The 13,292-nt window shown below is 42.7% G+C and overlaps 1 protein-coding gene across 2 annotated transcripts in view; it reads right to left on the bottom strand.

The window, feature by feature from the left end:
* CAMKK1 (calcium/calmodulin dependent protein kinase kinase 1) overlaps window positions 1-13,292 on the bottom strand; it is a 120,917-nt gene that overhangs the window by 87,739 nt on the left and 19,886 nt on the right. For both annotated transcript variants that reach the window (XM_065418215.1, XM_065418214.1), the window contains exon 2: window positions 474-521. In XM_065418215.1, the coding sequence (XP_065274287.1) occupies window positions 474-521 (48 nt within the window). The remainder of the gene's footprint in view (window positions 1-473; window positions 522-13,292) is intronic.

Here is a 13,292-nt window from a genome sequence, read left to right as displayed (position 1 = left end):
TCTGAACTGTTCACCAATTCAGAACTTTAAATAACTTTCAGTGAATCTCTTCTGGAATCATTCTGAGACTTTTAAATACAGAATAGAATTAAATCAGCAATTTCTACATGGAAATAAAATTTAACCAGTCCTGACGGAGAACAAGTGCCTGCCTTTATCTTTCTTTTCTCATTGGTTGGATTAATTCATTAAAGGACCTTGGTGTTACATTTGGCAAGAAACACCCTGGAAGAGAGCCAGCTCAATACCTTCAGTTGGAAGGAAAATAAATGTAGATTTCAAAGAAAGTAGTTCAACACTGATCTTGAGCAAAACTTGATAAGACAAATAAGAGGGAAGAAAAGAAAGGCTGAATATAGTCTTGGACTATATCGGTCTTCAGGGCAGGGATCGTGTCTTCACGTGGGTGTGCATGTAGCATAATGGGGCTGCTGGGTGCTACTGTAATAGAAACCTTAATTACACTAACATACCTTGCCAATTTCACTTTGCAGCTTGTATTGGTTTAATTGCACACAGTCCTGCAGATCAAAAAGAGAAAAAAATAGGGTATTAGTAAAAGGGAATTACTGTGAGCTTGAATCAGTACCAAGACAAGAAAAAGTCCCGAAGACAGAAGCATTAAGGCTTATTTAAGCCATTATATGTTAAGTTATAGTTACCACATTTTTATGACAATAGAACAAATTATGGGCCAGATTCTGAGCTCAGTTACACTGGCATAAATCTGGAGTAACTCCACTCACTTCAATAATGTTATTGGTATAAATCAGAGCAGAATCTGGCCCTTTTATGTTTAAAATGTGGGAGGTTGTATCTAACCACTGCAGTTAACAAGGAATAGAATTCAAACATCCAGAATACACATTTTAAAAGAAACAAGCATTCAGGCAAGCTCATTTAAAAGACTACCAAAAAGAATAACGAACTCTCAAATTGATCTGATATTTATTAGAATCAATTATCTGTTAACTGCATTAACCTCTATTTGTGAGTTATCAAGGAAATTAAAAATTAAATTTCACAAACAAAACAAATAAATTCAAAGTGGTTTTCACTTTGCAGTTCAAATCAGACCCTATTTTTTGTTTTTTTTTAAATGTTTGTTTTCTTCTTCTGTTTTCACAATATTTGTTTTCATTTTTGTGTTTTTCTTCTTTTTTTCTCTCCCTCCTCTCTCCCATGCCCCAACCCCAAAGTTTGGGGAAAAAATGTGTTTGAAAAATTTCAGCCAGCTGTAATTTATTTTCCATGCCTATTAACCCTTACTAATAAGGCAAAGAGGCACTGAGCAGGATTCTATTCCATTTTGTACAGCAACAGATTTGTTGATCACATTCCAATTATTTATAAAGGCACTTGATTATATAATAAGATAATATCAGAGCTCATAAAAGTAGCTAGCTCTGTTGCAAGAAGCACACTAGCTATCCATCTTTCTTTTATTGATGAATGTCAACTATATTCTTTTGTCCTGAAACACTACAAAAAAGACATGGGGCTGGATTCTGATATCTGTTACATCAGTGTAAATCCGAAGTAACTCCACATTTACACATCCAAGATTTTCTAATACCACTCCTCAACGTGGAATCTGAGCACTGTGCAAAACAGTACACTAGATGAGACATGCCTGGTAGTGGGTCTCTCTTGATCCCTCTGAAAGAGCAGGGTTATTTTTATCTGTTGTTGTGTGGGAAAGCTAAGTGGATGAAGTGAGCTTTACATTTTGCCCTGAAGGTGGTATGGTTCATGGCTGTTCTATGATCCTGTGGCAGTGAGTTCCACAGTCATGGATCAGCCTCTGTGAAAGCTCTATCACCTGCACATGAGTTTTACTCTTGAAGTGGACTGTTCCATTGTTCCTGAAGAACAGAGCTTTTGTGGGAGGTTGTGGTCCTGAATTATGATGCAGTCCTTTAGGTATTCTGGACCCATCCCACCGAGGGCTTTGAATGTAAGTGAAATCAGAATCTGGCCCTTTGTTCCTAAATGACAATACTTTAATTGAGGCTCTTCTAGGAGTAGCTTGGTGTACCATATGGGCAACTAAGGAGGACACAGTCAGGATCAGCTCAGTCATTTGGGGTAATGGCAGAGCCAAATAACTAGGTGAAGCAGCAAGATAAAACAAGGAGGGCATCCAACATACTGCCAACAATTATAACTTTTACATATGTGATATAAATGTATAAAAACCATTGAAATTAATAGAAAGACTCCATTTGGATCAGACTCTTTGAGAGTCAAGGGCCAATTTTTTCAAGGGTCTCTGGACTGTACTATCTTCAGGGCCCTAAGTACACATGGATCAGAGGCCTTTTGAAAACTCCAGCATCAAAGGTTCAGTTCTCTGGGGTGAAATTTTACCTAGGTAATTCTGCAAGCTAAGAAAAGAGCCAGACATGCTTCTGGCTCTAAACAAAGATATCATCACCAGACTATAAAGGCCCACATGAGCTATATGGGCCAGATTTTTAAAGGTATTTAGGCACCTAAAGATGAAAACAGTCACCACTGCTATTTTCAAATGCACCTAGGTGCCTAACAGCCATTTAAATCAAGTGCCTAAATACCTTTCAAAATTTGGCCCAATTTCTCCATATTAGCAGGCCACTGACGAGTATTCAAGTTTTGGGCATTAGATACAATGCAATGAGTTAAAACCGTCCACAGGGTGCATCAGGTGCAGAAGACATGTAGCAGTATGTGCATGCATAGCATGAACTCTAGGAATATCTTCCACATTAAACACATGCTGGATACATAGCAACCATGGGAGAATTTTCAATGTGTGCAGCACCACTAAATATTGACACAGATCCACCCCTGAGCATAGCACATCCTGTGGTGGACTTTCATTTCGGAACTATGCTAAACAAAGGAGGCTACGTGTGTATGGGGTCAATCCAACTCCTAGTGAAGTCAACAGCAAGATTTACGTTGGGACAGATTTACAAAAGCACTTGGGCACATAACGATGCAGATAGGTGTCTAGTGGGATTTACAAAAGTGCCTAAATGAGGTAGGTGCCTAATTCCCTTTGAAATTCAAAGTTAGACAATTTGTCCCAGAATGATTAGGTACTGAGGGCCTGATTTTCAGAGACCGTGAGCTTCTTCTGACTTCACTGGGAATTGCAGTTTCTCAGCACTTCTGAAAATGAGATCCTGTATCATCAACAGCTTCTACCAAAAAGAAAATAAAAAGATGAGAGGAAGGATAAATTACCAAGTTCAAATATGTTCTTTTAGGTCTAAGAAGTCCTATTGAAATAAAAAAACAAACCTTGCAGTGTGTTTATTATCCTGACAGCATTCCACAAAAATGAAAGTGAAATTTATTCTGCTGGAGCCAAAATGTCTGTGTTTTAATGAAACCACATCATGTGACTTCCATTATGCTCTACAGCAAGAAGAGTATACTGTCAGAGCATTCACTGATGAGCCTCCACTGGACTGCTGCTAAATGCACAATAGTCAGCCCATGGTATAACATCATAGAACACCAGCACAGCACAGGCCATCTGAACAGACAGTTGTGGTTAATGGTACAGACAGTAGCTGTTGCAGAGTATTTGTGAGCATATAAGCAAAGCAACTCTGTATCCTGTGCACTTTACTGAAGGTACGTGAGGTTGAAGAAATGCAATGGAACTTTTTTCCTTCCCGTTAAATTTTGCTAGGGTTTGGATGATTCCTCTGGGGCACAGGATTCAGATTTCAGGATATCGGTACAAGATCCAAAATGCTGCTTGTTGTGTAGCAGCACACGTGTCACTGAAAATAACTGCTACACGACATGAGACCCTTATGGGCCTGACCACCAGGGATCCTAATTTTTCATGAAAAAAAATCAAAATTCTCCAATAAAAAAATACATAAAAATCCACGTTTTTCTGTGATTAAAATGTAACACTGCATTTTAATTTCCCTAGCCACCCTATATATAGGTAGCAGTCTAACACAATATTTTATTGATATATTTACAATTTTTAAACAAATTGGAAGTCTACCAGTGACATCAATCATTATAATCAAATAAAATTAATAGAATTGCAATTTGTATTTCTTACATGTACCAAATACTTCTATGTCTGTCAGCCCCGGGTGGTGGGACTTGGGCTGACAGTGGGAACCCCACTGCTCGGCCCTGACAGTGGGAGCCCGGGGCTGTCAGCCCGAGCCCCACCGGTCCAGTTTGGTTAATACAGAGAGCCGGATAAGGAAGGCATGGATAAAGAGGGCTCTACTGTATATGGTTTTATTTTTTCACCAAATGCAAAAACTTAAGATTCTTTGTAAAAACACAAATTCTGCATTTTCCCATGGCAAATGGATTTCCAGGATCCCGGCTGATCACTAATGTGAATAGAGCAGACTGGCAGTGGATATAGGCCAGTGAGGAGGGGAAAGAAGGGAGGACAGGTTCCATAATTTACTCCCTCCTCCCCCAAATCCTGCAGAGGCCCCACAGCAAGTGGGAAAGGGGTCCATTGGAGCAGGGCTGTAAATGCTAATTTCTGGGGCACTGTACCCTGTGAACATTCCTGGAGTCAGTTAACACTGACCCTATCAGAAATAACATACATCGCCATCCCACCTCACAACACAACCACAGCCAAGGTGGCTTTGTGGGGTGGTATTCAGCAAGGCGCCAATGGCAACAGCAGTACTGAGGCACAGGGGCTCCTCATGAATGGCTTTGGTGGATCCTAGGAGAGGCATGACGATGTTGAAAGCCAAATCCCTGGCATCGCTGTGGGAGGAAAGGATCAATGGCAGTACCGTGCCTACAAGGCATAGGGAGCAGAGGTGCTATGCAGAAGGATAGCCCATCTGCAGGACTGGCATATTCCTGAACTCTGCAGGGTTGGGAGGCCACATGCCTGACTGTCTGTGCAGGTTGCCCAAGCATAGGGGAGAACTGCAGCCAGATGTTAGGAGGTTGTAGGGCCTCTCCTGTGGGTATTTTCATAGGAAGGGTCAAAGAGGTACAAACAAGGGCAACTTATATCTCCTAAGCCCCCAGTCCTGGCTTCTACTCTGCAAATCCTTTCCAATCCCAGAGCCATGACAGGACTCCAGGCCCTGTGTCTAACCAGGCTTAGTGCAGGGACAGGAAACTTAGGCACTCCTAGATGGGAGTCAGAAAATGCAGTCCAGGACCCCTGCTGGGATATAACTGCCCACAAACCCTCTTCATGCTATTGTCTGCCTTAGTGAGACCTTCCCTGAGGAGTCAGCTCTGGGGGATGTAATGACTGCAGCTCCTCCACCACAGGACACTAAAGGGCTTGCATACCTTGTCACAACCCTTTACAATGCTTTACTCCCTTCTACAGCTGCTACTAGCCTCCTCTCGTCTTCTTTCCCTCTACATTTTATACCATGCCGTGGATTAAATGAAAAGTAAATATACCAAGGATGAAACACTGAAGGTTTCAGATGGGCACTCACTTTGCACAGGCCCTCTGCACAAGGGTGAATTTCACCCTGACAGAAGAAGGCCCATCAGCATAGCAGCCTTTCACTAAGTGCCTTGCAGAATGAACCCAACATCCACAAGAAATTTAGCTACTAAACTTGATTCTTTAGTGGTTAGAACAGCAGCAGCTTTCTTTAATGAGAATGGCCTCGGGGGACAGGCAAGCAGGAACGAACAGATTGCTAGCTTCTAAGGTAGAAATTCTTCCACAGCAGTAGTTTTTTGTGCTTAATTAGTTCAAGGGCTTCCCTTATCCCTCCTCAGTGAGTTTTTGGGTGTGCAGGAATCGTCTAAGAGAGATTCTGCAAGAAGGGTGACATTCACTCCATGCAGGGGGCCAGCACAAAACATAGGCATCACTGAAGTTCCATGTAAACTGTTGGAGAATAGATTGTGGTTTAGGCCTTAAGTGGAGCCTAAGGCCTTGTGCTGGCTCTCTGGACATGGATGCATTTCACTCTTAATGCACTCAAGACTCCATTTAACCTAGGTATTTCCAGCTTTTGCTTGTTAATTTCAACACGGCAGTTGCATATACAGAGGCAACCTAGATTTCATCTCCCAAAGATGTCTTGTTTTTCTCCTCAGACAATGCATATCTTATCTGGGTCCCCCTCTGTGACCCAAGGATCGCGTGATGCCAGCTGGCAAAGGCCATAAGGGTTACAGGGATCCCCTAGGTGTGGCATTTACATTCTAGTTCAATACAGAGTGTCATGTAAGGTCTCTAATGAAATCCTGTGTCATACTGATTCTCTTAATCATTGTGAGATGTATGTACGGGTGATATTTAAGGAGTTATGTATCTGTATACAAATTATGTTTTTAAAGCATGTTAAAGCTTAAAGCTGCAGTATTCCATAGTAGTCACCAATAAGTAAAATACAGCAATACTTTTTATGAGAGAGGTAGTGGTGAAATATAACTAAGAATGGGGGAAATTATTACTTAAATTATATCACTGTAACCAACACTGCTGACATTTGCAGGTAACAGTACATCAGCAATGAAAGAAATTACACCTCTACCCCAATATAACGCGATCCGATATAACACGCATTCGGATATAACGCGGTAAAGCAGCGCTCGGGGGGGGGGGCTGCGCGCTCTGGCGGATCAAAGCAAGTTCGATATAATGCGGTTTCACCTATAACGCGGTAAGATTTTTTGGCTCCCAAGGACAGTGTTATATTGGGGTAGAGGTGTACCTAGGGCCTGATCCTGTTCCCAGTGAAGTCGATAGGAGTTTTTTATTCACCTCACTGGGAGCAGGATCCAACCCTAGGTACTGCAGTAACAGGACTACATTAGCTCTCTCTCTCCCCAAAGCAGCAAGTCCGAGGCAGGTCTGTGCTGTGGCCGGCGGGAAGAAGCGCCTCTCCCCGCCACGGCAGGTCTGTGCTGGGGTTGGTGGGGAGAAGAGACTCTCCTCGCTGCGGCAGATCTGTGCTGGGGGAGAGGCATCTCTCCCCACCGCAGCCCCGAGCCCCTGCACAGGGCTTAATAGCAGGGCCGGTGCAAGGAAGTTTCGCGCCCTAGGAGAAACTTCCACCTTGCGCCCCCCGCCCAGCCCTGTGGCAGCTCTCTGCCCCCCCCCCCGCCCTGAGGCGCCCCCCTGCGGCAGCTCCCCCCCCTGCCCTGAGGCACCCCCGCAGCAGCTCCCCACCCCCCCCCCGGCCCGAGGAGCCGTGCGGTACCTCCCCACCCCAGCTCACCTCTGCTCCGCCTCCTCCCCGAGCACGCCGCCCCCGCTCTAATTCTCCTCCCAGGCTTGCGGCGCCAAACAGCTGATTGGCGCTGCAAGCCTGGGAGGCGGGAGAAGTGGAGCGGCGACCGCGCGCTCGGGGAGGAACGCTGTAAAAAAAAATTGGGGGCACTGCTTTTTGGCACCCCCAATTCTTGGCGCCCTAGGCAACCACCTAGTTCGTCTTAATGGGAGCACCGGCCCTGCTTAATAGGCATCTGCACGGCCGCGCAGTTTAGCGGGAACTTAGGTTCCATACCCCTAAATCTTTTTCTTGACCTTCTCCAATTCCAATATATCTTTTTTTAATATGGAGTGACCGGAACTGCATGCAGTATTTGAGGTGTGGGAGTACTATATCTATATCTAGATATAGATATAGATATATAGTGGCATTATGATATTTTCTGTCTTATTATCGATCCTTTCCTAATGGTTCCTATCATTCTGTGCTTTTTTGACTGCTTGCTGCACATTGAGTAGATGTTTTCAGAGAACTATCCACAATGACTCCAAGATTTCTTTCTTGAGTGGTAACAGCTAATTTAGACCCCATCATTTTGTATGGCTAGTTTGGATTATGTTTTCCAACGTGCATAACTTTGCACTTATCAATACTGAATTTCATCTTCCATTTTGTTGCCCAGTCACCCAGTTTAGTGAAATCCCTTTGTAACTCTTCACAGTCAGCTTAACTATCTTGAGTAATTTTATCTCATCTGCAAATTTTGCCACCGCACTGTTCCTCCCCTTTTCCAGATAATTTATGAACATGTTGAACAGCATACATCCCAGTACAGATCCCTTGGAGGACCCTGCTATTTACCTCTCTTCATTGTGAAAACCGACCATTTATTCCTACCCTTTGTTTCCTATCATTTAACCAGATACTGATCCATGAGAGTACCTCCCCCTCTTATCTCATGACAACTTACTTTGCTTAACAACCTTTGGCATGGGACATGTTGAAGGCTTTCTGAAAGTCCAAGTACACTACAGCAACTAGATCACCCTTGTCCACATGCTTGTTGACTCCTTCAAAGAATCCTAATAGATTGGAGAGGCATGATTTCCCTTTACAAAAGCAGTGTTGACTCTTCCTCAACATACTGTATCATGTTCATCTATGTGTCTGATAATTCTGTTCTTTACTATAGTTTCAGTAAACTGATGTTTGGCTTACTGGCCTGCCAGGATTGCCTCAAGCCTTTTTTAAAAATCAGCATTACATTTGCTATTCTCCAGTTATATGGCACAGAGGCTGATTTAAGCGATAAGTTACATACCACAGTTAGTAGTTTTGCAATTTTGTATTAGAGTTCCTTCAAAACTCTTGGGTGCATACCATCTGGTCATGATGACTTATTACTATTTAATTTATCAATTTGATTGAAAACTTCCTTTACTGACACCTTGATCTGGGACAGCTCCTCAGATTTGTCACCTAAAAAGAATGGCTAAGCTGTGGGAATTTTCCTCACATCCCCTGCAGTGAAGTCTGATGCAAAGAATTCATTTAGCTTCTCTGCAACAACAGCCTTGTCCTCCTTGAGTGCTCCTTTAGCACCTTAGATCATGCAGGTTTCAGAGTGGTAGCCGTGTTAGTCTGTATCATACAGACTTCCTGCTTCTGATGTGCTTAAAAAATTTTTGCTGTTAGTTTTTCATCTTTTGCTAGTTGCACTTCAAATTCTCTTTTGGCCTGCCTAATTATATTTTTACACTTGACTTGCCAGAGTTTATGCTCCTTTCCATTTTCCTCAGTAGGATTTAACTTCCAATATTTAAAGGATGCCTTTTTTGCTTCTAACAGCCTCTTTTACTCTGCTGTTTAGCTATGGTGGCAGTTTTTTGGTCCTCTTACTGTTTTTTTTTATTTAGGGTATACATTTAGTTTGAGCCTCTATTATGGTGTTTTTAAATAGTTTCCATGCAAACTGCAGGAATTTCATTATAGTGACTGTTCCTTTTAATTTCCATTTAACTAGTTTCCTCATTTTTGTGTAGTTTTCCTTTTTGAAGTTAAATGCTTCCATAGTAAGTTTCTTTGCTATTTCTCCCCCCTACAAGCATGTTAAATTTAGTTACATTATAGTCCCTATTACTGAATGGTCTGGCTATATTCACCTCTTGGAGCAGATCCTGTGCTCCACTTAGGACCAAATCAAGAATTGCCTCTCCCTTGTAGATTCCAAGACTAGAGGCTCCAAGAAGCAGTCATTAATGAGGTCTAGAAATTTTATCTCTACATCCCATCCTGAGGTGGTATGTACCAGAAAATATGGGGATAGTTGAAATCCCCCATTATTGTCGGGTTTTCTGTTTTTGTAGCCTCTCTAATATCCCTGCACATTTTACAATCACTGACACCATCCTGGTAAAGTGGTCAGTAATATATTCCTACTGCTGTACTCTTATTATTCAAGCATGGAATTTCAATCTATAGAGATAATATTTACTAAAAAAAACAATGAGGAGTCTTTGTGGCAGTCCTTAGAGACTAATAAATTTATTTGGGCGTAAACCTCTCTAAGGTGCCACGAGGACGCCTCGTTGTTTTTGCTGATACAGACTAACACGGCTACCACTCTGAAACCTGTCATTATATTTACTGTTTCATTCATTTAAGATTTTACTAAATTTGACTCTATACTTTCTTTTACATATAGTGACACTCCCCTACCAACATGACCTCCCCTAGTATTATTGTGTCCCTTTGATTAATAGCATTCCACTAGGCTTCTGTGATGCCTATTATATCAATATCTTAATTTTAATACCAGGCACTCAAGTTCACAAATCTTAGTTTTTAGACTTCTAGCATTTGTATACAGGAACTTATAAAATGTGTCTATATTTAGTTGTCTGCCTTCATTGATGTAACTGAACGGGACTCTTTTTTGTTTGACTGTTTCTCGTCACATCCCACCTGTACTTTATCCGCTTATATCCTTTCCTTTTTACTAGGATATACAGTATCTCCCTTAATATTCCCCTAAGGGATGTCTCTGTCTGGACTGTGTGCTTCTCTGCACCTGTTGGCTTTCCCTTGCCCTTAGTTTAAAAACTCCTCTACGATATTTTTAATTTTACACGCCAGCAATCTGGTTCTGTTTTGATTTAGGCGGAGCCCATCCTTCCTGTATAGGCTCTTCCTTTCCCCAAAGGGGAATAAACCTAATAAATCTAAATCCTTCCTCCTAACACCATTGTCTCATCCATGCATTAAGACTCTTCAGTTCCATCTGTCTAACTGGCCCTGCAAGTGGAACTGTAAGCATTTCAGAGAAATACTTCACCTGCAGATTCATTTCATTTACTGTAGTGCTCTTCACCACAAGAAATTTCATAACACCGCTGGAACAAAACAGGTGCAGTTTAATTGTAATTGCCTCCTCTCCTATTTTAATGCACCCCCTGCTTCATTCCCGCTCTCTTGCCTAGCTGCATTCATTTTATAAATGCTCCAATTGTCCTTGGTCTCTCCTGGCTTTCCAGGGGAGCAAGCCAACCAATATGTTTTTGTTTCCAGCTTCCTATTCTATTCCCCCTCATCTAACCCCTGCTGCCCTACACACATCGATTCTCAAGGTCACGGACGTAACGATGCCCTTGTACACTGTGTATCCTCTCAAACACAGCACAAGTGCAGTTCATGCAGGCTTCCCTTGATGACTTGTTATGCTCCAGGACTGTGCACAATACAGCAGGTCTGATTCCCCAGCCAACAGTTAATCTGCAGTCCTAATTACTGTATCATAATTCAGTTTCACAGTGTAATCACTGCCAGAGATCTTAGTATTACCTAAATTCTATAACCAGTACATAGAAGGAACTGCCAAACTGGATCACACCTGTGGTCCATCTAGTCTAATATCCTGTCTACAATGATAGCCAGCACCAGATGCTTCAGAATAACCTGTGCATACTGAATGTTTTTTCCCTTCCTCTGGCAGCTAGCAGGAATATCCCTTATTACTATGGACCAGTCTATAGGACTTTTGCCTGATTAGGGACTGATGACTACAACCCAGAGTCCCTTTTCTTTACATACAGAATTAGTGGGGCTTTTCTTCTAGCTCAGAGAGGGGGCTGAGAAAGAAATTACACTCACTGGGCCTAAGTGATTTAGGAGTACAAGGCCCATTGACTTTCAGTGTGGTTTGTGTTCCTAAATCACATAGGGGTAATTTTTCAAAGGGGCACTTAGGTGCCTAATTCCATTAGAAATCAATGAGAGTTAGGTGCCATGAAAATCAGTGAGTTAGGTGCCTGAATGCCCTTTGTCCTTTTGAAAAAAATCCATCCCATAGGCACTTTTGAAAACTGCGTCCATTCTAAATATTTAACCTGTAATATCTAATTAAAGTATGTACTCCTGTCCAAGCAAGGCTGCAGGGGTGGGGAAACAGCCTCAGTATTCACAGATACAAATCAAAAAGTCCTTCCAGACTTTAAGACATATTTTTTAGGGCTGTCAAGCAATTACAATTTTTTATCACAATTAATCACACGATTAAAAAAATTGATCGCGATTAATCCCACTGTTAAACAATAATAGAATACCATTTATATAAATATTTGTGGATGTTTTCCACATTTTCAAATATACTGATGTCAATTACAACACAGAATACAAAGTGTACACTGCTCGCTTTATATTTATTTATTAATAATATTTGCATTGTAAAAATAAAATAGTATTTTTCAATTCACTTAATACAACTACTGTAGTGCAATCTCTTTATCATGAAAGTTGAACTTACAAATGTAGAGATATGTCCAAAAAAATAAAAAATAAACCTGCTTTCAAAAATAAAACAATGTAAAACTTTAGAGTCTACAAGTCCACTCAGTCCTATTTCTTGTTCAGCCAATCGCTCAGTCAAACAAGTTTGTTTACATTTGCAAGAGATAATGCTGCTTGCTTCTTGTTCACAATGTCACCTGAAAGCGAGAAAAGGTGTTCTCATGGTACTGTTGTAGCCAGCATCGCAAGATATTTACATGCCAGATGTCCTAAAGATTCATATGTCCCTGATGCTTCAACCACCATTCCAGAGGACATGCGTCCATGCTAATGATGGGTGCTGCTTGATAACGATCCAAAGTACACATCTACCCCGATATAATGCAGCCCGATATAACGCGAATTACAATATAACGCGGTAAAGCAGCGCTCCAGGGGACGGAGCTGCTTTACCTCGTTATATCCAAATTCGTATTACCGCAAGCGGTTCCTCTGCGCCCGCCCGTTACTTGCTGCGGCCCTCCCCGGGGCCCCCCTGCCGCAGCTCACCTCCGCTCCGCCTCCTCCCATGAGTGCGCCGCAGCTCCTCTTCTCCTCCCTCCCAGGCTTGCTGTGCCAATCAGCAAGCCTGGGAGGGAGGAGGCAGAGCGGAGGTGAGCTGGGGCAGGGGGGCCGCAGCAAGGGGGGGGGCGCAGAGGAACTGATCCCTGCCCCAGCTCACCTCCGCTTCGCCTCCTCCTACTACGGGCACGCCGCTCAGCTCCGCTTCTCCTCCCTCCCAGGCTTGCCGCGCCAAACAGCTGATTGGCGCAGCAAGCCTGGAAGGGAGGGAGAAGCGGAGTGGTGGCGGCGCGCTCAGGGAGGGGCGGAGGCAGAGCACAGGTGAGCTGGGGCGGGGAGCGGTTCCTCTCCCTAACCCGATATAACGCGGTCTCATCTGTAACACGGTGAGATTTTTTGGCTCCTGAGGACCGCGTTATATCGGGGTAGAGGTGTAGTGCAGACCAACACATGCTCATTTTCATCATCTGAGTCAGATGTTACCAGCAGAAGGCTGATTTTCTTTTTTGGTGGTTCGGGTTCTGTAGTTTCCACACCGGCATGTTGCTCTTTTAAGTCTTCTGAAAGCATGCTCCACACCTCGTCCCTCTCAGATTTTGGAAGGCACTTCAGATTCTTAAACCTTGGGTTGAGTGCTTTAGCTATCTTTAGAAATCTCACATTGGTATCTTCTTTGCGTTTTGTCAAATCTGTATAGAAAGTGTTCTTAAAATGAACAACATGCTGGATCATCATCCCAGACTGCTATAA

This window comes from Emys orbicularis, chromosome 17 (assembly GCF_028017835.1).
Source record: "Emys orbicularis isolate rEmyOrb1 chromosome 17, rEmyOrb1.hap1, whole genome shotgun sequence".
Taxonomy (NCBI): Eukaryota; Metazoa; Chordata; order Testudines; family Emydidae; genus Emys; species Emys orbicularis.
The sequence above is the reverse complement of the archived record's forward strand: the minus strand, read 5'-3'. Positions and strand labels throughout refer to the sequence as shown.